Below are 20,656 nucleotides of genomic sequence, written 5' to 3'. Positions count from 1 at the left end.
CATACTCCAAAAAAAAAAAAAGGTTCCTATTTCTGATAATGATGCTAACAGAAGTTAATACTTTTTCATCATCTGCCTCTCCCAAGCTTTCCTGGGACAAGGTATGGATAGGAGCACCTCCATGAACAGGCTCAGCTAAGAACTTGTCTTTAAACCTTGTAGATTTGCTGTGTGGCTCCTCAGGCTGTGCTGCAAAGGAAGAGCAAGCTGAGCTCTGTTCTCTGACAAGGCAGTTGGAGCATCCCAATTCTTGCCCTAAATGGCCTAAGCTCAGCTGTACCTCTCCCTGTATGCTGTAGTTCCTAGAGAGCTCCCTGGGTTCTTCAAACCTGAAAATGCATAATGCTCACCCTCTGAGATCAGTATGGGAATAAAAAAGCACCAGAAAGACCTCTTGAGGGGTTTCGTTTAGTGCAAAAGCAATTTCTTCCTAAAACAAAAAGCGACTTCCAGAGCTACAGTGCCACTTAACACCAGAGGCAGAGGTAACAGAAATGACTAGCCTCAAAGAGCTTAACACAAAGCCTTTATTTCAAATGAAAGCTTTGAAAAACGTGTAGCTTTTCAGTGGAGAGTACTTGAACAGAGGTGGTTCTGGTGCTTTTCACCTTCTGAAGCTTCACAAAAGCAGTTGTTCACTTGTTGTCCATGGTTGCTTGGCAGAGAAAGGATTGAGGCAGAAATCCCAACACATCCAAAATATCCTTGGTTCCTGCAGAGCCCTCCTAAACCCCTGTCGCCAGACTAGAAACAGCTGAACTGGATTTAGAAGCAGCCATTTTACTTCGAGGGATGGGAAGGAAACCTTCGGCCCTGCCTCTTCCCCATCTGCAGTCTGTGCTGCTACACTTCAGCTGCTTTACCTCACCAGAAGGAGTTACAGCAAGCTAGGGCGGAAAGCAGCGGTAAGATCTTGTCAACTACATGCCCTGCTGCTTTGACTGCAGTTGCTTTAATACCCAGAGCCCTTTTGCAGCAGCAGCACTTCACCGGACACCTTCCAGTGTGTGGAAAGGGAAGCACTTCACACAGGAGGATAAGAGCATCATTTAACTTCTGGCCTGGGGTAAGGCACTTGGGTGTCCATTTTAAATGTGAGGAAATTGTTTTGAGTCACATTCCTTGACTAGGTTCCCGATGCTATAAACGAAGCGTTTAAGTCAGTGGTTAGGCTGGTACTCAGAATGTTCCTCTGTGCCTTCAGGTTTCAGGCAGAAATGCCTGGGAGGAGTTAAGAACATGAGTAGGTAACACAGACAGCGTTCACCACTGACAGTGCCCAGCTGAGATCCCTGCCCTCGCTTTATGTCCCGACAGCCTCTCATCCTCTTCCGAGTAGCAGCTCCTTCTTTCAGTTCAAATTCGCTTTAAACACGCTACCTCTGGAGCTTGAAGAAATACCCAATGCACAGGCAACATCAATAAGCTTCAGGTGCTGTGGAACCAGGGGGAAAAAAACCCCTTGATCTTGACAGGACAGGGCTGGGATATTTCTGGTTTGATGTTGGTGATCTGAGGTGTTACATTTCAAGATTCTACTCGGGGACTCCCAACTTACTGCCCAAGAAATACTCTTGAGACTTAAAAAAGTTACATAGAACTTTTAAAATCTGTATTAGAAATCTGTAAATCTAGCCTCAAACCAAGGGTAAATATCTATTTACACTTGTCATCTCATTCAGCTTTTGTTTATTTATTATACAACTTGTCTGAAGTATTTTCCTTATGCTCTTAGAACATTAGAGCCTTCTTTGCAGTATTCAAGAAAGTTCTGGTAGCAGCAGAATGCTTTTCTAGTGACTGTTTCATTTTATATATCAGCTTTACACATAGTGGCCCCTGTTGCAGGGAGCATAATCTCAGGCAAAAGCGAGTGATTTCATCTTTCAAAGCCAGTAACAGCAGCAGGAACTTAGAACTGCTGACTTAGAGCTCAACCACATCACAGTGTTTCTTTGTCCCAGACGAAGCAGCCTGCTGACAGCAAGACGCTCGGGTAATTTCTATGAACTCTCACCAAATGGGGGGATTTGTAGAACACACATTAGTCCTAGTCCCAGTAATTACTTTGATTTTTTGGATGTTTGGTCCATCACGATTCCATTGCTGTCTCCACATCGTTGCTGCTGCTGCTGCTGCTGCCGCCGGCCACGGAGCTGCAAGCCGCAGAGCTGGCAGTAGCCAGAGCAAGTCTCTCTCTGTTTCCAAAAACTTCATTCACTGCAAGACAGGGGATTGCTTACACGTTAATCTCCCAGGAACAAGAGCAGTACAGCAGGTATAGCATGGTGAGTGAGCATCGTGGAATGGCATGGAAATCCTAACCCGGTGCCGTTTCAAAGCTTCTCCCCTTACCCTGAGCAGGGAGTTGAAGCTTACATGTCAGAACAATCTCACACACACGATACTTAAATTGCAAGTCCTGTTATTTCTCCCCCAGAGCATCTCTAGAGATTTCCCTGTGCATAATTCCTGTACCTAAGTACTGTGAAATGGATGGGGTTTGTAGAGCAAAACATTAAGTTTAAATAATTTATTTCTAGTTTTAGTCTCTCTGGTTTCCACCAAGCTCTTAAAAGCCTTCTCCAAAAATTCATGCCATTTAGTTACGTGTAGCTACAACCACCAATCAAAACCAGTCCTCACTTTCATTCCTACAAGGACTCAAAAATGTGATACTTGATTACACCAGGAACATGAAATAAAAAAGTAAAACACAGGTATTATAAGAAATCGGGTATTACACTTCAGCTACAAGAAAATAAATCATGTGACAAACACAGTTCTCCAAGTTAGGAAAAAATGCACATTTTTTGAAGCTGAAAACGTGAACATATACGCAGTCTTGGGGTATTTTAAATATTAACCTACAGTTTCCTTCAGAGCCACAATACATTACTGAATATACAAATACACCCTGGGGACAAGGGGAGAACCACAAGATTCAAAGAAATATGAACGTTACCTGCAGAAATCTTGCTTATATCCCAAACACGCAGCCCTTCTCGCTCTCCTCCAAAGGCGAAAACAAACGGGAAGTCAGGGCAGCAAGCTGCGCAGAAGATAACACCCTGGGAGGGTGAGGGGAAGAAAGAGAAGGATTTTTTTTTTTTTTTTAATATAATCCTAAAATGAATTTGTCATCTGAAAATACTTTCACAGGGAAGCTAGGTTTCCTGAAACTTATTTTGTAAAGACACAAAATTAAAGCCAAGAGCCGCTAATTACAAACAGTAAATTGCATCTTTGTCTTGAACCTGGCAGATACACATCAGAGCACCTACAGCCCTACTCAGAAAACTGATACTCAGGTCTGAGGCTTTGCAGCAGTCTCCCAATGAGGTGTTGAATTGAATACTGCACCGTAATGAGAACGATTTACCCAGCATGCACAGATGTGATTTTTTTTTTCCCCTAAAAGAAAGGCAAAACAAGACCCAAGCTAGACAAAAAAGAACAAACAGACATAGTTTATATATATAAACTTTCTTGGAATCAAGAAATGAGTATTACTCTACCATTTTCATATCCCTGGAATGGACTAAACTTGGTCTGTCTCCCAGGATATCCCAAATTTTCACACATTTGTCAGCAGATGATGTCACCAGGCACCCTTTGATCTGACTGCTTAGTTGTAGCCCTGGAAGATGAAGAGTGCAGCAGTGTAAGCGCACCAGGTAATCACTGTTTCACAGAGGTGAGGACACATTTTGAAGCGAAATCGTGAGAACAAACCCAACATTCTCCTCACACTACTAGACTCTGTTCCAGCACAAAGGAGCAAACCAGTAATGAAAGTTTCGTGCTGCCACTGCTCCCTGTAGCGAGAGCAAACTGACTTCACGTAGCCCTGTTCTGTCTCTCAAGCCAACAGCAGTAACAGTGCAAAGAGGCTGTTGTTCTGCTTCTTGCTTCACATCACCTGGCTTGCCCAAGTAGTTTTCTTCATTCACTTGCCAAAGACCATCTCTTTTGCTATCCAAGACAATGGGGCACATTCATACGATCTCCAATTTTGGACACTTCACCAGGTGCTCCAAGTTGCTTTTTAGAAGCTCCTGCACTGGTCAAATAATTAAAGTAGCCTAAAGGAGGCAATGTGAAAACCTTCCCATGTGCCATACCTAAATCATCTCCAGAGTGACTGTCAGTATAAAATAATTATGGATAGAGGAGGTAAACATTATAGTTCATAATCCTGGACCAGATTCCATAGTTTTTTCTTCCTCACCCAAAAAAAACAGAGGGAGTGTGACCCATGTGAACAGATCTGTTTTGACCTGCTTATTCATGACATTCACTGAGAAAGTTCACTGTTGTCTCATGTGCCAGCTACCCGTGATGAGTACGCACAGCTCTCACTTGTCAAGCAAGGAATCACTACCGCCTCAGCCATACTGGTTAAAGGCATCTTCCAGATGTGCCTCGCCACTGGGGACAAACACAACGCACACACGATTTACCTGACACCTCTTCATCGTGAGCTTTCAGAGTAAACAGTGGCTTATCAGAACGAGCATCCAGACAGTACACAAAGCCATCCTCCGTGCTTGCCTAAGGAAAGCACAACATTTTAAAAACAAGCAGCCATAGTCACTCGTTTGGAAAAAAGCTCCTAGGAGATAACACCCGCACTCCAGTAAATCCCCGTGATCCAAGACAGACATACCCTGCTTCTCAGTAGGGCATGCCACACAGTGCACGCAGGTCTGCATCCCCAAAGTCAGACTCCATCCAGCTGGCGCTGAGCTATTCTAAGTACCTAAACTATGCTGCACTGGCTTACATGGAAGTCTTAATCCTGTACAAATTTCTTAAATTGTATTTTGAAGATCGTTGCACTACTAAGCTCAGCTTTCATGTTAGGTAATGAAATACCGAGCCTTTAGTCCCTTAACTGCCAGTTCAAAGTTTATGGAGCCATCCAGTGGCTACATAATAGCCCTGTGCAAAGCCAACTGTCATCACAGCGAGAGAGATCTACACCATAAACCCGACAGAACTGAGCAACTGCCTTTGTTGGCTGTATGCACAAAGCCACAGAGAACTAGCCAGCCACTGAGATAAAAAAAGAGTTGGCTTTAAATTCTGCTTAAAAGTTTTTATAATAAAAATCTCAACAAAACCAACGTATTTTTACTCTATACCGGCTAGGAGGACAGTGCCCTCTAGCGCCGATCTGAAATACTGAATTAATATTCATGAGCTTTGTTCTAATTAACTACTTCTCAGCTGCAATTGCCTCATTACCTGAGATACAACCGCAACTATGCAAAGGAAAATATATCGCAGCCACTGAACACTACAACAACACGGCAAAGATGCCACCTCTGGAGTGAGAAAGCATCAGCATCAGTTGCTTTTCTACTGTCATAATGAAGATACCAAGTAAGTAGCTGGTCTCGATATACTTGTTGAAAAAGCTACCTAAAACCATCCTCCCAGACACTGCATTTTTACAGTAAGCAACGCCAACAGTCCAACTGTCCATCAGCTCCACTATATGATTCAGAAACATTATGAACACAAAAATACAGGTTGAATGAAATGGCAACAGTCCACAGACCAAGAATAGAAGAGCGTGTACTCACTAAGAAATTACAAGGTGAAAAATGATTCCAAGTTACTCTTTCAACCTGGCCACTGAACCGCCATATTCGGTGGTTATCTTGTGGGTTTCTGCAATCGTACAGCACAGCTGATCTGTGGGAGAAAGGGGCAGGAAATTAAAATAAAAATCAAGGCAGAACACTTCACGTAGTTTGTTTTACCGCTGGCATCTACAGAAGGTCCGTGTAAACTACGATTCAAAAATTAAAATGGAGACAACTTCACTAGTCTTCCAGCTCAGTAACGGATGAAGATTTCTCAGATAAGCATAAGCTTTTTCCATATACTTTAAAGTTTCATCTTGGTTACAAACAGCCGTTCTATTGAAACTAACCAAACAGAGCTTGAATTTATTCAACACGTAAGATACTTATCACATAGGAGACCATAATTATGCAAATACGTCACTTAATTATGAACACACTTCAGTGAAGTCAAGTAATGACTGTTCAAAAATAATGCACTAATTAGGAAATCAATTTGTCATACATATACAAACATTTTCAAACATGCTTTAATAAAAAGAAATAAATTAACCTTTACAAATGGTTAGGGAAATGCTACTCCAAAAAAAGAGAAAGAGTGGGTGGGAGTTAGTGGGTCCTTTGCAGGCATGTGCTCAGCCCAGTGGTGGCAAAATCTGTCCCAACTCAAAAAGCTCCCGGATGCAAATGCATGAAAGGAGGGATGATGTCACTCCCACAACATCGCACCACAATTTACATCCACAGTGTAACCCACTCCCACTCCTATCCTATACTTAGAGCCACAGAAATGTGATCTAGATTTCTCAGCTCTTTTACCAGGTGTTTTACACCAAGTTTTAGTTCAGACACAATTTTTAAACAGACTGACTTTCAGGTTATGAAGGCATCTGCCAATATTCATTGAATAGCCTGTGGTCCCACGAGGCTTTATGGGAAAAATCCACAAAGGCGGTCTACTAGTTTATAGGTAGAACACTGGTTCATAGTGCCCATGGTACCAAAGGGCTAGTTAAAAGGGATCGAGTAGCTGTTCTCAGTGCTTGGACTTTTTACCAAAGGAAGTCAAGGGGGAGGAAAGTGGACAGAAGCAGGTTCCTAGCAACAATAAAAATTTTTTTGCCAATACTTTCACTTAAGCAGATGTAGCAAAAGCATAGTAGAAGCCTGAGAACATAAAGGCTTGGCTAAAGATTGACAAGTCTATAAATATTTTAACACAAGGACAAAGTCTTAAAAGCAGAATAAAAAAAAAAAAAAAATCAATAAAGAAAATCACGATTATAGAACAAAATTAAAAAGTTGCCCCTATGAGATGGGAGAACAGGGGAAGTTTTTTGGCTGACAAGGCTTATAAGAACTGGCAGTTGCAGAGCTCGGCCCAGTGGGCTGACACAAACCATTGCGCCGCATCTCCAGGCTGCCATCGCAGGAGCCTGCCCGTTACACTTCGGCCATGGCGTGCCCATCAGTAGAGGCTGCAGGGAGCGCACTGGTCCCTCATGCCCCCACCCTGGTCTTGCAGTTTGGCAAAACCTAGACAAGTTTTCACAGGAACGACCAGTGACACATTCCCAACGCAGAAAATGCCGTAAGGCAAAATTAAGAAATAAATTCAGTTTGCAGCAGACACCTGGCACAGAAAATGTCCGTCCAGACGGTTAAAGGATTTGGCTAGTCCTGAGAAAGCGCTAAGGAAAACTACATTTTGGCCACATACAAACCTGGCTATCTCACTGGAAAAAAATAACAGCATTATGCAAATTTGGCACAGTTATAAGCAAATGAAAAAGAAAACATGAGGCAACTTAACGGGCTTAATTCCATACTAATACCCTCCCTATGTGTAACATTTGAAAATATTACCCTGACATACTTATCATAAGATCCAGAAATAAGGGTCTGAGTTTCAAACGGATGAAATTGCAGTGTCTGGACCTAGATAACAGAAGATTTTATTTTAAAAATAAGCATTGAGATAACACACACACACACAGAGGAACTTTCTTTGAACAAACTGAGCACAGCCCCCCCCTCCCCAAAACCAGCACATTTTCCCCAAAAAAACCCTCCTGTTAAGCTTGTTGATACTCACATTTTTCACAAAACAGTGCAAGAGATGCACATTATTTTTATTTCAAACACTCCACCGAGTGGAAACAAGATATTTTCCAATATAATTTATCTGAACAGAACCATGTGCCCCCTTTCTCCCCTAGATATTAAAAAAAAATAAGCTGGAGGGAAGTAAAAGAATAGCTGCTTCCAGTCTAGGGAAAAATGCAGATGTTTGCAAAAAATGGAAATCGGGAGTTCGCCAAGGGCAGTGACTTTGTTAACAGCAAAATAAGGTTATAGCTATTAATAACTTACTTTCACATTTTAATTACTGTGAGATTAATTAACTTATGAAGTCCCTATCACTATAGTATTTTAGTACCATTTATTTTAGACCTTTCTTACCTAGAACAAACTGTAACTGACACTCATGTTTCCTTAAAGAGAGAGTTACAGTTTGACCTACGCTCAGAGATCTATTTTTTGTAGCTCATACCTGCACAATTAGATTCCCAACCATCAGGGCCTTCACACAAAAAGCATTTTAAAAACTGCTGTACCTCTCTGAAAACTTTCTAAAGGGTAAGTTTAACATTTTTAAAAGCAAATACAGTGTGGTTCACAAAAGCAACTAATTCACAAATTAAAAGAATTCCGCACCATTGTTAGAAATTACAGAATTGTTGTTCTAAGCGTTCACTATCAAGCAGCTAATGAAAAACTGCAGGGTTTTTTTTCCCCCTGTGTTCTACAGTGGAAGAAACACAGCCATTATTACATACCTTGTCTGTATGTAGCATCAGGCTGGCCGCTGGCTTACCCACAGACATATCCCACAAAATCACAGTATTGTCAGCAGATGCACTTGCTAAAACATTCCTGATAATGGATCAAAAAAAAAGTTTTAAAAATCTTTATACAGATACAAACAAATAATGGTCAAAAAATCCCAAATGCATACACAGCTTGATTCTGAGATCAAGTACACTCTGGTCTATAGACTACATATCTCAAGCCTGAGGGATAACTCCCCGAAGGTAATTGTAAGCTACAAGCAGCGACTACAAACAGACTGTATTACATTACGTTAGTACAATACTTACAGTAATAACATTGACAGTTTTGCTTGTATATCTCCCTCAACACCACTTAAAATACCATTTACTGGAAGATTTCTTGAACAAAACAAATTAAGAAAGGCTTTTAAGCACTTCCTTTGCTTTGACATTAAAGATAGTATTTTTAAACATTACCTATGCAACTTAGTTCTATTCAACAGTCAGCCAAGAGCGGACAAACCCATTTCTAAAATATTTTGCTCTTTAATATCTAAGTGTTTATATAACTGCTGAAGACTCAACACTGTGCATCCTTCATAGAATGCTGAAAGGAACCACTAACATTTTAACTAGTTTACAGACCCCACATTTCAACTTAAGTTTGACCAACTGTGTTAACAGCCCAGTTTAGAAGATAATCAGAAAAAACCCAAAACATTCCCAAAGGCCTGTCAAATACACAGTACCACTGCTCCATTGCTCTTAAAAACGTATCTATTACCTCAACATGCTGTTTCTGATTGAAACTGCTCCCTCTTCACCTTTTTCTTTTTATATTAACCAACTGTTTCTGACTGAAAGAGCTAACACTCTCCTGGAAACACTGTTCTCCCAAACAATGTTACAAGACAAAGCTAAGAAAATGCATAGTGAAGGCTATGAGAACATTTTACAGTAACACCATGATGACCTACAGGCAGAAAGTTATTTATAGAGAGCTGTCACAGCAAGTCTTGCTTAAAAAAAAAAACATTTAAATATAAGCTGCTTCAAGGAGTTCCTTGCTTTGCCCATAAACTTCCCTCTTCAAGGTTGTTTTTATTTCCTGAAAGATCTACCAGTATCAATGAGTTCATAACTCGGCACATTACAGAATTACGCATTCCAGACTATTACTAGTGGAGCCACAATTTTTGTGACTTGTCTCTATATTCTCACCAGACAACCATTTCCAGGTACTTGAAAGCTACTTTTTTGTAAGACTGATGGAATAATCACTACCACACTCTGTGCATATATGTGTAATTTAAGAACAACAGACAGCACACTGTAAAGTAAGAGTGCAATTTATGCACTTTTACTCTACGTCTATGTGTTTCCTTCTTCACTATTTAGATAACGAAGCACTACAAGTGAAGCCTTACACCTGCTCATCAGGAATATGTGGAGTTGACTGTGTGTATCTTCAGAGGCATTTATGACAGCAGCAAAAAAAAAAAACCAACCCACACACCACTAAAAAAAAAAAAAATCAGCCTGTGTCTGACTGGAACCATTTCAAGGCCCATGCTGAGGATCCTCTGGCAGTCGAACCGTTAACAACCACGTAGGCGATAAAAACCAGCAGCGTCTTTACTTCAGTCAGCACATTGTCCTTGACCTCTCCCCCAAGAAGGGCCAGCTTTGCGCTGGTTCAAGAGCAGCACTTTGTTGCTAGTTCATGCAGGCAACAGGGAACTCCCTCTGCCTAGGATAACTCAGATGTCAGAGGTATTTCTGTAACTGTGCTACTAGGGCTTTGACACTCTCTTTTCTGTTCACAGCTCTGGAGCAAAAGCCAGAGTCAAAAAAAAAAACAGCACAGCAAGGACTTCCTTCTATAAATCCGTCTGTTGAAATGGTGTTTTAGGCCGTTGGCAGATTGGCACAGATCAGGGCAGCCCTTCTCCAGTTTGTGCATCGGACTTCAACGTCACAGATTTATCAAATGGCTTAGACCCACCTTAGCCCTGCCCTCATCTGGACAACCTGCAAATACAGCGATCTGCAACAATACATAGGTTTTTAAAAAAATAAATCAAGACTTCTAGTTAAAAAAACCCAAGCGGGAGTGTTTGTATTTTTGAGAATTGATATATTTCAGCATTGCTTTCAAGCTCCATGTTATACTACATATGATTTTTGTGTGAAAAATGTCTGCTTAATTAAGTATGCAAATTTGTAGCCATCCATTGTTGTTCAAGTATTCTTTTACCTGCTTTGTTTATTCCACGAGAGATCAAGCACAGCATCAGTATGTCCTTCCACTGTCCCTTCTGAAGATAAACTCTGTGTAGGCAGATACAACATAAACAGACTTTTGAAAATTACAGCTTCAATGGAAATCAGGCGTTACAACACATTAGTACGAATTCCTCAACACCTTCACAAAAACTTCATGTTTTAAATTACTGTCACTCGCTGCAACAAGGCTTTTGACAGAACTGTCTCTGCAGTACCTGCACCTTGCGTCCTACCCCAGGTCTCAGATTGCTCCATTTGCAGCCGGTGGGCTTACAGAACTGGTTACTCCCTTCAGGCTAGCAGAAGAAATTTCATTGTCTCCAGCTACTGTGCAGCTTCTTCAGCTTCTTTCTAAACACTTCTGGCAGATCCTTCTCCCTCCTTCCAACTGAGCTTTAGGTCTTTGTAACTGCCAGCTCCTACAAATTCTAATTTAAAATGGTTAAGCTTCAAAGTTTACTGAGACAGCAATTGGAAACCACCCATAAACCATCCCATTCCTCTCCTGTTCTTAATTCCAGGCTTTAATTACCCATACAGAGAATAATTAGCATTTCAAATTGAGGTAACATTTATGAATGGTATCTTCAACAGCAATTCTGGTAACTCAGTGATTTTCAGAAGTAAGTTTCACAAAACAAATTCCCCTTCCAAGAATATTTTTCCTATTGGTTTTAAAACCAGAAGGTCTGAGAGCTCAAGAAATAACCCCCCTGTGACAATTGCACAGAGTGGTTCTTTAGCTGACTAACACTGCAGTGCTCCTTCCTTTGGGACACAAAGATTAGCTACATACCCAGGGTTCACCTTCCCTATTTACTCTAGGGAGTCTTTACACACTTCCTGAAGCACCTACTATACACAAAATCCAGAAAACTTAACTCATGTTATCTTCCATACTTGTTCTACATACCAAAGAACTTGGACAAATCATAACAGCACATTCAGGCTTACAATGAGGGTCAGATTCCTCTCACATAACTTTGCACCCAGTCTAAACCTCAGTCTTCCTCTTTGGTAGCTCAGGTTTTCTCTGCAGTCCACTAAAAGAAACTCAACCATTCTCCGGGTGTGTCTCTATGCATTCACCTCAGGCAATCTCGATGGCTAGCTTAAAAGATGCTTAAAGCTAACAGAGGTAAATCCTGAGTAAACATGTTTTATTAGTGTCAGCCTTGTCCTTTATCGCTCAATGCCTTTTCAACTCCAAGTCACAGGAAGATACCAATTTTACCCTATTGCAGATGACCATGGCATTACCTTCTGTAACCTGTCTAAACACCATCGCTCAACATGACAGACGGAATTAAACCACGTTATCTATGATTTTTTCATTGTAAGAAAAAAGTAATAATGACATCATCCTTGCTCTAAGTTTCCTCCATCCAACCAGAAAAACTGTTTTGTAATACTTACTTTCTTTCCTTTCTTTTTCTTCTTTTTCTCTTTCTTGTCTCCAAGAGAAAAGACTGGTTCTAAGGATTCTACTACATCAAGGTCCCAAACGTCAATAACCGGGGTCATGTTACCCACCGCAACATAATTTCCTACAAGCAGAAACCCAAATGCAACCATATTTATTTAGCTACGAAACAGAGTATTTGGCAATCCAGCTGCTGTTTATTTCTTTAAGTAAAACTTAGACTTATGTGCCAGAATCTTCTATTTGAACATATCTGATGTTTATAACTGACAAGGAGCAATTTAAAAATATCAACTGACAGCAGAGATTGCCAGAAAAACATTTACTTCCTCTCCAATACACTTCCCCTTCAGGACAAGTAACTGTTCAAAGAAGCTGCATGAAGCTCCACATGTTTTGTTTGGTTTTTTTAAAGGAAAACAAAACCAAAACCACATTCCCTGTACTAAGGTGAAAAAAAAGAAGTATCTGTAAAATGCAGGAAAAAGGTTACTAAATACACAAATATATATGATTTTTGCAGCGTTTTACAGTTAATCAATTGCATTGGCCGTAATGAGTTTGAACAAAAGCAACTTCTCATTTCCAAATGGAAAATAAAGCATATTAGAGAAGAGCTCGCTCTGGTGTCCTAGCTGACAGTAACTTAATTATTTGTAATAAAACCAGTGTTTTAGTCAAATAACTTGTTATGGCAGCATCACTAAGGTGACTGTATCACCAAACCAAAAAACCTGATATACTGATATGCAGTTTTCCATCTTAGTATCTTGGTTTTATTCCTGTTCGTACCACTGGAGGAAATTATTTAGTGACAACATCACATTTATATATTTTTCAAGTAAAAATTATTTAACTGGACATTTACAGTATCCTTTGTACTTTACCTACTGATTCATCAGGACTAGGATCAAAATTCAACCATTCCACACTTAGAGGGTAAGCAGGCAAGATAATATCATGATGTATGTAAAATGAGTTCTCTTCATGATTATAAACTGAAAAAGAATTGTTAAGACATATAAGACATCAGTGAAGAGGAAAAGGAAGCAACCTTAAACAGTTCACTTCTGCGAAAGGCAGATGTGGCAAACACTAAATTGTCAAGGAGATCTGGAATGCAAATTCGCAGCGTGTTCAGGGTCTTAGCGCAGAGGCCAGAGCCTCCAAGTACCAACGTCACGCCTCACAGAATTACACAACCCAAACAAACATTCTCCTGTGTACCTCAGATAAAGAAGTGACAAGTTCAGCAAAGCTTTATTCCTAGCACACTATGCTACCTTGTTTGTAAGACCACTTCAACATAGATACTCCGTATCCACCACATTCTACATCAGGATACATTAATGAAGATTTAGATGTTAATTTTACAGAATCAGCAATTTAAAAAATTTAAAAAAAAAAAGAAAAAAAGAAATAATTCCAGATTAAATCGAAGGGAAGATGAAGGCAAGAGACAAACAGTTTTCAAACTAGAGGAAGCTGAAGAAGTCAGATGAAGTCACCTTCAGCAGGCTGTAACTGAGATACAGGCAGAGTTTTGGTAAAACAACCATACACTAAACACAGCAGTCCCTTCGGCCAGCTGTTTTTCTCCTTATAACAGAAGAATTTACTAACTCAATAGCAGAGCAAATATCAATTATTTTAATAACACAGTATCATCACACACACAAAATCACTGTGCCATTTTTAAGTGCGTGTGACAGATGTTCAGACACTAACTGAAGTCTTCAGTTAACTAAGCCTTAGTAGTTAACTAAGACAGGGCTACCCAACGTTATAAACTGCAGAAGCCTCTGCTATTGTTTTAGAAATTTACATCGGGAAAATAACACAGTTAATAAAATTTGTAAACACCTCCAGACAGAGAAAATGCCAGATGCTGGTATCTGAAGAGATGCTTTCAAACACTTTGGTCTTGCTGTTTTAAGAAAACAGAATACTCTGCTTGCAGAAACATGTACCATAGCAGAAGTAGCCAGAAACATTCCCCCAAAGAACCACTGTAAGAAAATACGGTAACTTCAGCACACTCAGTAATACTCCTTGCTGCAACACACAAATCTTTTACACAGTAAAACTAAAGCCATCCCTAGAGCAAGTGTTATTCAGACCTTATTAAGGATCACCTCTTCTAAAAACTAAGATGATAAAGGTGCTGATTTTTCTACTCCCAACAGTGGAAAGCCCATTTAAAGAAGCAAGGAGAAGGCTGAAAGAAAAAACCCCAATAAAAAACCAAACCACTAGAGGAAGCTTGCATGATATGGGCAGTAAGACTGTTTGGAAGAAAGACGGTATGTTCAGAGAACAAAAATGCCATAGTATTTTCTAAGTGTCATTAGAAATGAAATAAGGAAAGGAAATGCTATACAGCCTGGAAAAAGCACACTATCCTCTAAATAACAATAACTCCACATGAAATACTCTAGTTCTGCAAAGTGCCTAAAGTACTATGACATAGGAAAGAGGGCAAAACACAGGGCAGAAGGGGAGGAAAAAACCCAAACCTTCCAAAGGCCAACCCCCTCCCCCTTCTACACAGCCATATGGAACAGGCTCGGCAGGACATATCCCCTAGGTTCACTGTAAGGAACACATCCTATCTTACTTACCATGGACCTCCAAACTACAGTAGTCCTTATCGACTCTGCCACAAAGGACAAGATTGTCACTGGGCTTAATCATGAAGTCCTCCTGTTCATATTGATCCTGAATGGCAAAGAGGAGAGGACAACGGAAGTTAAGCAAAGCACATAAACACACAAAACTACACATTCAAAAGGTTGAACCAGTAATAATTTTTAACTATAACTGAAAACACTCAAAACACGCTGCTGCCCACCCGCCTAAAACCACCTTATGGTGGTGAACAGAGAAAGGCAGGAACCAGATTCAATCACGGGGAGACTGAATAGCTATTATATAGGCTGAAGGACTGTTTACGTGGACCTAGGTGGATTTAAAGGTACGTTTCATTACCAAATATGAAACTGTATTTTGAGGCTACCATGATGCAGCCCCTAGCTGAAAACAGAATCACCACCAGGAGCCCGCATACAGAGCTGATTTCCCTTGTGCACTCATGCCTTCAGCATTTACACGGTGCAACAAGATTTTACACAATAAGCATATTGTAACTGTCCCTCACATCCAGGAAGCAATTCCAAGAGCATTAAAGCATTGTCTGCTTTCTGGAAAATATTTCCAGAAAAATACCGCCTACAGCTATACTGGGCATTCAGCTGTACCAGAACAGCTGTAACCTCTCATCTCATTTTCATTGTTACTGAGGAATGGAAGGCATTTGGAGAATTTTTGTTAGTGGAAAACCAAGAACCGTACATAAAAGTCAATAGCCTTACACACAGAGAGTACCATCCTTCAAATATAAAACACATACAAGACTTTTTGGACTTCTTGTTGCAAGCTTTTAATTTCTTTTTTTGTTCACTTCAAGAATCTTTTAAATATCTGAATTCTATCGAGGACTGCAATTCTTTGAATTAATCAACTTAATGTTACATAATACTTAGTCTTCAACAGTACCAGTCCTAAATACCAAAAGACAACATAAAATGCATGTTGAAGAACTAAAAAGTACCCTCTTTCAGAATTTAAGGAAAGGACTTGAGCCTAGGAAGAAAGGCTTGAGAAAAACCTGCTCATTTTATCTATGTCTGGAAGAAAGGTAGCTTTTCTGACACGGAATAAGTGCAGCTCACATTCTCTCTGAACCCCTGTGCAAATACCTTTGACTATAAAAATAATTTTCAAAGTATTTCTCTCCTCTACTGGTACACAAGAGCAAGAAAAATCATGAACCAGTCAGTGGAAGACAGACAAAACATACAGTGCCCCAAAGTGCACATAGCAAGCGAATACATTTTAAAGATAACACTTATGCCTTCTTCTTGGAGCTTTGTTACGTGAAGTCACCATAACAACTCCCTGTCTGAGATGACACATGTTGACAAAGTCCCCTGACACACAAACTAGACGCTGTGGTAGAAACCTACAGCTGCTCTTTTCTTCCAATCTTACCGGCTTTGTAAAGAATCCAAAATAGTATGGGAAAGACAGCACCCAGAAAAATCTCAGCATCTTTATGCTTAGAAGAGGTCACCAAAACTCATCTACTCCATCACCCTGCCCTAGATGATCACAGTCTCTCCTGGCTGCTCTCTAGATCATGTTGTCACTTCTCACACAACTTCACCTTCTAACTGATTTCCGTAATCTCTCCATGTAAATTAAGTCAATCACAAATTGCAATCTATCCTTCTCGATGAAACTGTGGGACATCCTCTGGAATCTCTCCTTAGCTTTTCTGAAGAGGCACCCAACATCCTAGCTAAGGCAACACCAATGTTAAATGGAGCAGAAGGATTGCCTCGTGCCTTGCAGGCTGCGTCCCTGTTCACCAGAAAAAGACAAACAGGACAGCACTGTTGACACAGTTGGCTTGTGTCAGACTACAGTCAGAGACATCTTCACCCCCTACAAAGCTCCTACAAAGCCAGCTCCTGGCAGAGATGTTACTCATCTGATACTTGGTGGAAATTAATACAGGCAGAAGCAGTCAACTTCACAGTATGCTGTGCATATATGCTGAACGGGGACTTATTTCCTCATGCCTCACCCCCAATTTGACACCTAGCCCAAGTCCACCTCAGTTTGGTTTCTTCCACAAACTGGTGGGAGGTGTGAGTCTGGGAAGTTTTCTAATTCGGGTCATTAGTGGCCTGAGATTATTATTTCTTCAAGCATTTTCTGTGTCTGATTAGATATGTGACAAACCACTCGACGTACAGAGTTTAATATGTTTTTTTTTTTAAATTTAAATAATGAGCCAGTTTGCCTTAACATCTGACTTTAACGGTAAAAAGCACAGGTAGAGGGGATTGCACCAAGCAAACTTAGAGGAAAAGAGTTCTGTCTGATCAAAAATCTGGCACACCTTTGGAAAAGGACCGCAGGCACTTACACTCCCTAAGGCAGCGTGGAAAACGTAACTGATTTTTAAGTCTACGCTGTTTAAGACATTCAATGTTTTTATAGTACTTACAGTGCTTTTTAGAGTGATGTAAGGATCATGATCGTTACTCCCATATACTGCCAAAGTAGCCAAAGAGTCTCCAAGTTTTAGATCACCTAGATGGGAATTTCAGAACATTTTATACATGTCAATGACAGCTGAAGTGAGAAACTCCTGTACCAACAGCTGTATTGCTGTATCAGGAGCGGGCTAAACAGACTTTCAAGTTCCAAACATCAGAACCTCAGTAAGCTCAATTGCTTAGTGCTTTCAGGGACTTCTGCTGCTCTGCTCCAGCACGGCAGCAGGGGGGAGTGACAATCTTTCCAACCCTGCTTCTCGGTTCTAGTGTCAGGGCAGGGGGATGCTGAATTGTTTCATTCACTAAACGACAGTGTCAAGCAAATAATTAAAAATGTGAATTTCCAGCATTTGAAACACAGCACCATGTAGGTTTTTTTAAGCACAACAAGTGGTGAAAAGGTTCTTCACTTACACTGACACTTAAATTTTTCTTACCTGTGTATTCCTCTTCATCGTAATTTTCCAAATCATATTCATCCAGTTCATTATCAGACAGGTCTTCATTTTTATGAGAAGACTTGGCTCCGCCAGGAACGGCGACATTTGTGCCACGTGCCAGCTGGCCTTCATCGGTACCATCAGCGCCATCCCTGTTAAAGATACACACCCCTGAGAAACTGTGACAGGCATTCCGCTGCCAGGTAATTGCCGAGGGGACTGCTAACACGATTTCAGCACACAATCCTGGCTGTTCACACAGATTTCAAGTCTTTATGCCAATAATTTGGAAATCCATTCACCCCTTTCCTATCTCTTCCCAAAACAGAAGCCACGATTATTCTCAGGCTTCCATAGAAAGTTTCTCCTTGAAAGTTTTCGTGACAAAATGTGGCACAAATTTTCCTCGACAGCGCTAAACCGTGTGTCTAATTCCCTTTCTCTTACCCTTTTTTTGTGGATACAATGCTCTCAACCTCACTTCTGTGCATTCACATCTGTACATTCCTTCCCCCCTCCCCCCGGCCCAGGCCCTGTCATGTGTGATGACTCTTGCATTTCTTCAAGATTTTTAAGACCTTATTCCCTCATACTTCCCATACTTCCATTAGAAGAAAAAACAACATAAAATTCACTAGGTAGGAACACACTGCAGGTTACTTCTTACCGGGTAAACTATGCAACATCTAGAAAACTTGGAACTTCCATGGCAACAATTCTGTATGGAAGGAATTCAGGAGAAGGAAGTGTACATTCAACACTGGACGAGGACCTAACAGAGATGTCTCAATGGAGCACGTTCCACAAGAACTCATCCCTACTGAAAACACTGTACTTCTGTCCTTCTGCAAGCAAAATTCCCAGGCAATGAGCCGAGACAGTTCTCACAGACACGATTTCAAAATCAAATATCAGAAACTTATTTTTATAATTGGTTCACTAAAATAAATGTTTCACTGATCAGTTTTTCCTTGGGTAAAAACTGATAACGAGGTAATTAGAGACTCTAAATCTAAGTCTGATTTGTGATCTTTGCACAGGAAAAAAAGTGACTGATGTTGTAACAAATTCTACAAAGTACCAGCTGTTATAAAGAGATCAAAACACCTTTGGTTGTTACAGATGGTATTTAAAATACATTCTCTTAAACTTCAGAATGGAATAACAAACTCAAATCTTTCCATGTTTTTGAAACTGCAAAAGAAAGGAATCCACTCAAAAACCCCAGAAGTTCACATGCATAAAGGAGAAACAAGTAACACCACAGACAACACAAACATTAAACCTAACTGGGTAAGAAACTAACATAAAGTAAGACTCTTCCAAAAGTTTAAGATTATTTTGGAACCACTAAAAGCCAAAATCAGAACAAAACCCATTCTGGGACAAAACAGTCTGTTCAGCAATAGAGTCACAGATCCAGCTAACAGGAATTTGGTGGACAATACCCACTTCACTACAAAAGCTCCCTACAGTACCTGGCCAACCACACGCCCTGTGCTACAACCACACGCCCTGCGTAGCTGCAACAGAATCAGAAGTCTAAACCTGTGAACAGATCTAACTGAAAAAAGGCCAGAAAACTAAGACCTCATTCCCTAATCTTTTTTTAGACAAAAGGGAGCCATTCCTTTACTGTCTTCCATAGATTGTTTCCTAAATCTGTCACTTTCTTTTCCTAAGTAGATTTACTGTTTTCTTAAAAGCAGAGTGACAAAACTTAACACAACTACAAGGGCTCTCGGTGCCGAGCAGAGAGCTGCGCTGTTTCCAGTTTCATACGTGAACCATAACCACACCCTGAGCGATGTTTTGCCCAAGCACAAATACCGAGTCATTCTGAGCTCTGCCGTGGCCTCCAGACTTGCTCAGGTGCAACGTCTCACCCTCAACATTCGCTTTTTCACAGTAAAGTTTGGGACTTCCACCTCGGTTTGCCACAAGCTCCAAAGCACCCGTGGTTACAAACCAAACTTCTTAGTTCCTCTCTGTAGGCGGGGCGGGAACTGCGATTCCAGCGAGGATCGGGCCCCGAGCGGGTCTCTGCAGACCCCACCCGAAGGCTCAGCTAGCCTGACGGCACACGGCTGACCACTGAAGAACCCCATGGGCACACGACCCACGTTGTCGCACCCACGACGAAGGCAGCACACACCCCGTCCGAGGTTCCTCCTTCCGCTTTCGGGACAAACGACCCTCCGGGACGCCAGGCTCACTGGACAGAGCCGCCTCAGGAGGAACTCGCTGGTGCCCATCTCCATTGCTCGCTGCTGCTGCTGCTGTTTCCCAGACCGGGCCTCCAGCGAGCCGCCCCGAGCTCTCCCCGGGCCGCCCCCTCCCCTCCACAGCCCTGTCAGCGGCGAGGCTCCAACCCCGGCTCCAGCACAGCCCGGGAGACGCGACGCGACCCACCCGGCCCGGCCCGGCCCCGCTCCCCCGGCTCACCCCAGCCTGTCCTGGGCCTCCTCGATGAGGCGGTTCAGCTCCTCCTCGCTGAGCTGCACCTGCGGGGCGGACACAGAGAGGGGTCAGGGCGGGCGGCGGGGGGCCGCGGGGGTCCCTCAGCCCGGCTCCCCGCACCCACCTTGTCCGGCGTTTCCTTGGCAACGCCGCAGCGCACCCAGGCGGCGCACGTCACGGGGCAGCTCATGGCGGCGGCGGCGGCGCGGCCCGGTGCGGTCCGGCACGTGCGACCGGCGCCGGCGCGCCCCGAGTGACGTAGCTGATGCAGGCACCGCCTGCAACGGTGGGGAAAAACGGAAGAGGCGGAGACAGGGGCGCGTGAGGTCATCTCCGAGCGCCGGCAAAGCCCGGAAGGAGGGGAGGGGCGTGGCTACGGGGGGAAGAAGAGGCGGTTGGCCTTCGGCGGGGCGGGGCCTGCGGGGCGGTGAAGGGAAGGCGGGCAGGAAGGCAGGCGGGCAGGAAGGCGGGCAGGAAGGCAGGCGGGCAGGAA

General features: G+C 42.0%; 1 protein-coding gene across 1 annotated transcript; it reads right to left on the bottom strand.

Moving 5' to 3' along the window:
• Positions 1-509: 509 nt before the first annotated feature.
• On the bottom strand, positions 510-20,353 carry PWP1 (PWP1 homolog, endonuclein). The gene is made up of 15 exons (XM_086468495.1): positions 20,288-20,353; positions 20,149-20,207; positions 17,701-17,855; positions 17,212-17,297; positions 14,759-14,855; positions 13,025-13,135; positions 12,131-12,261; positions 10,686-10,759; positions 8,435-8,531; positions 7,471-7,532; positions 5,592-5,703; positions 4,464-4,554; positions 3,519-3,640; positions 2,966-3,071; positions 510-2,220 (listed from the first exon to the last, which is right to left on the bottom strand). The coding sequence occupies exons 1-15, from the start codon at positions 20,351-20,353 to the stop codon at positions 2,093-2,095; spliced, it is 1,497 nt and encodes a 498-aa protein (XP_086324621.1). The 3' UTR covers positions 510-2,092.
• Between the last annotated feature and the right edge of the window lie 303 nt (positions 20,354-20,656).

This window comes from Leptosomus discolor, chromosome 1 (genome assembly GCF_034619465.1).
Source record: "Leptosomus discolor isolate bLepDis1 chromosome 1, bLepDis1.hap2, whole genome shotgun sequence".
Taxonomy (NCBI): Eukaryota; Metazoa; Chordata; class Aves; order Leptosomiformes; family Leptosomidae; genus Leptosomus; species Leptosomus discolor.
This window is presented reverse-complemented; position numbering and strand designations above follow the sequence as displayed.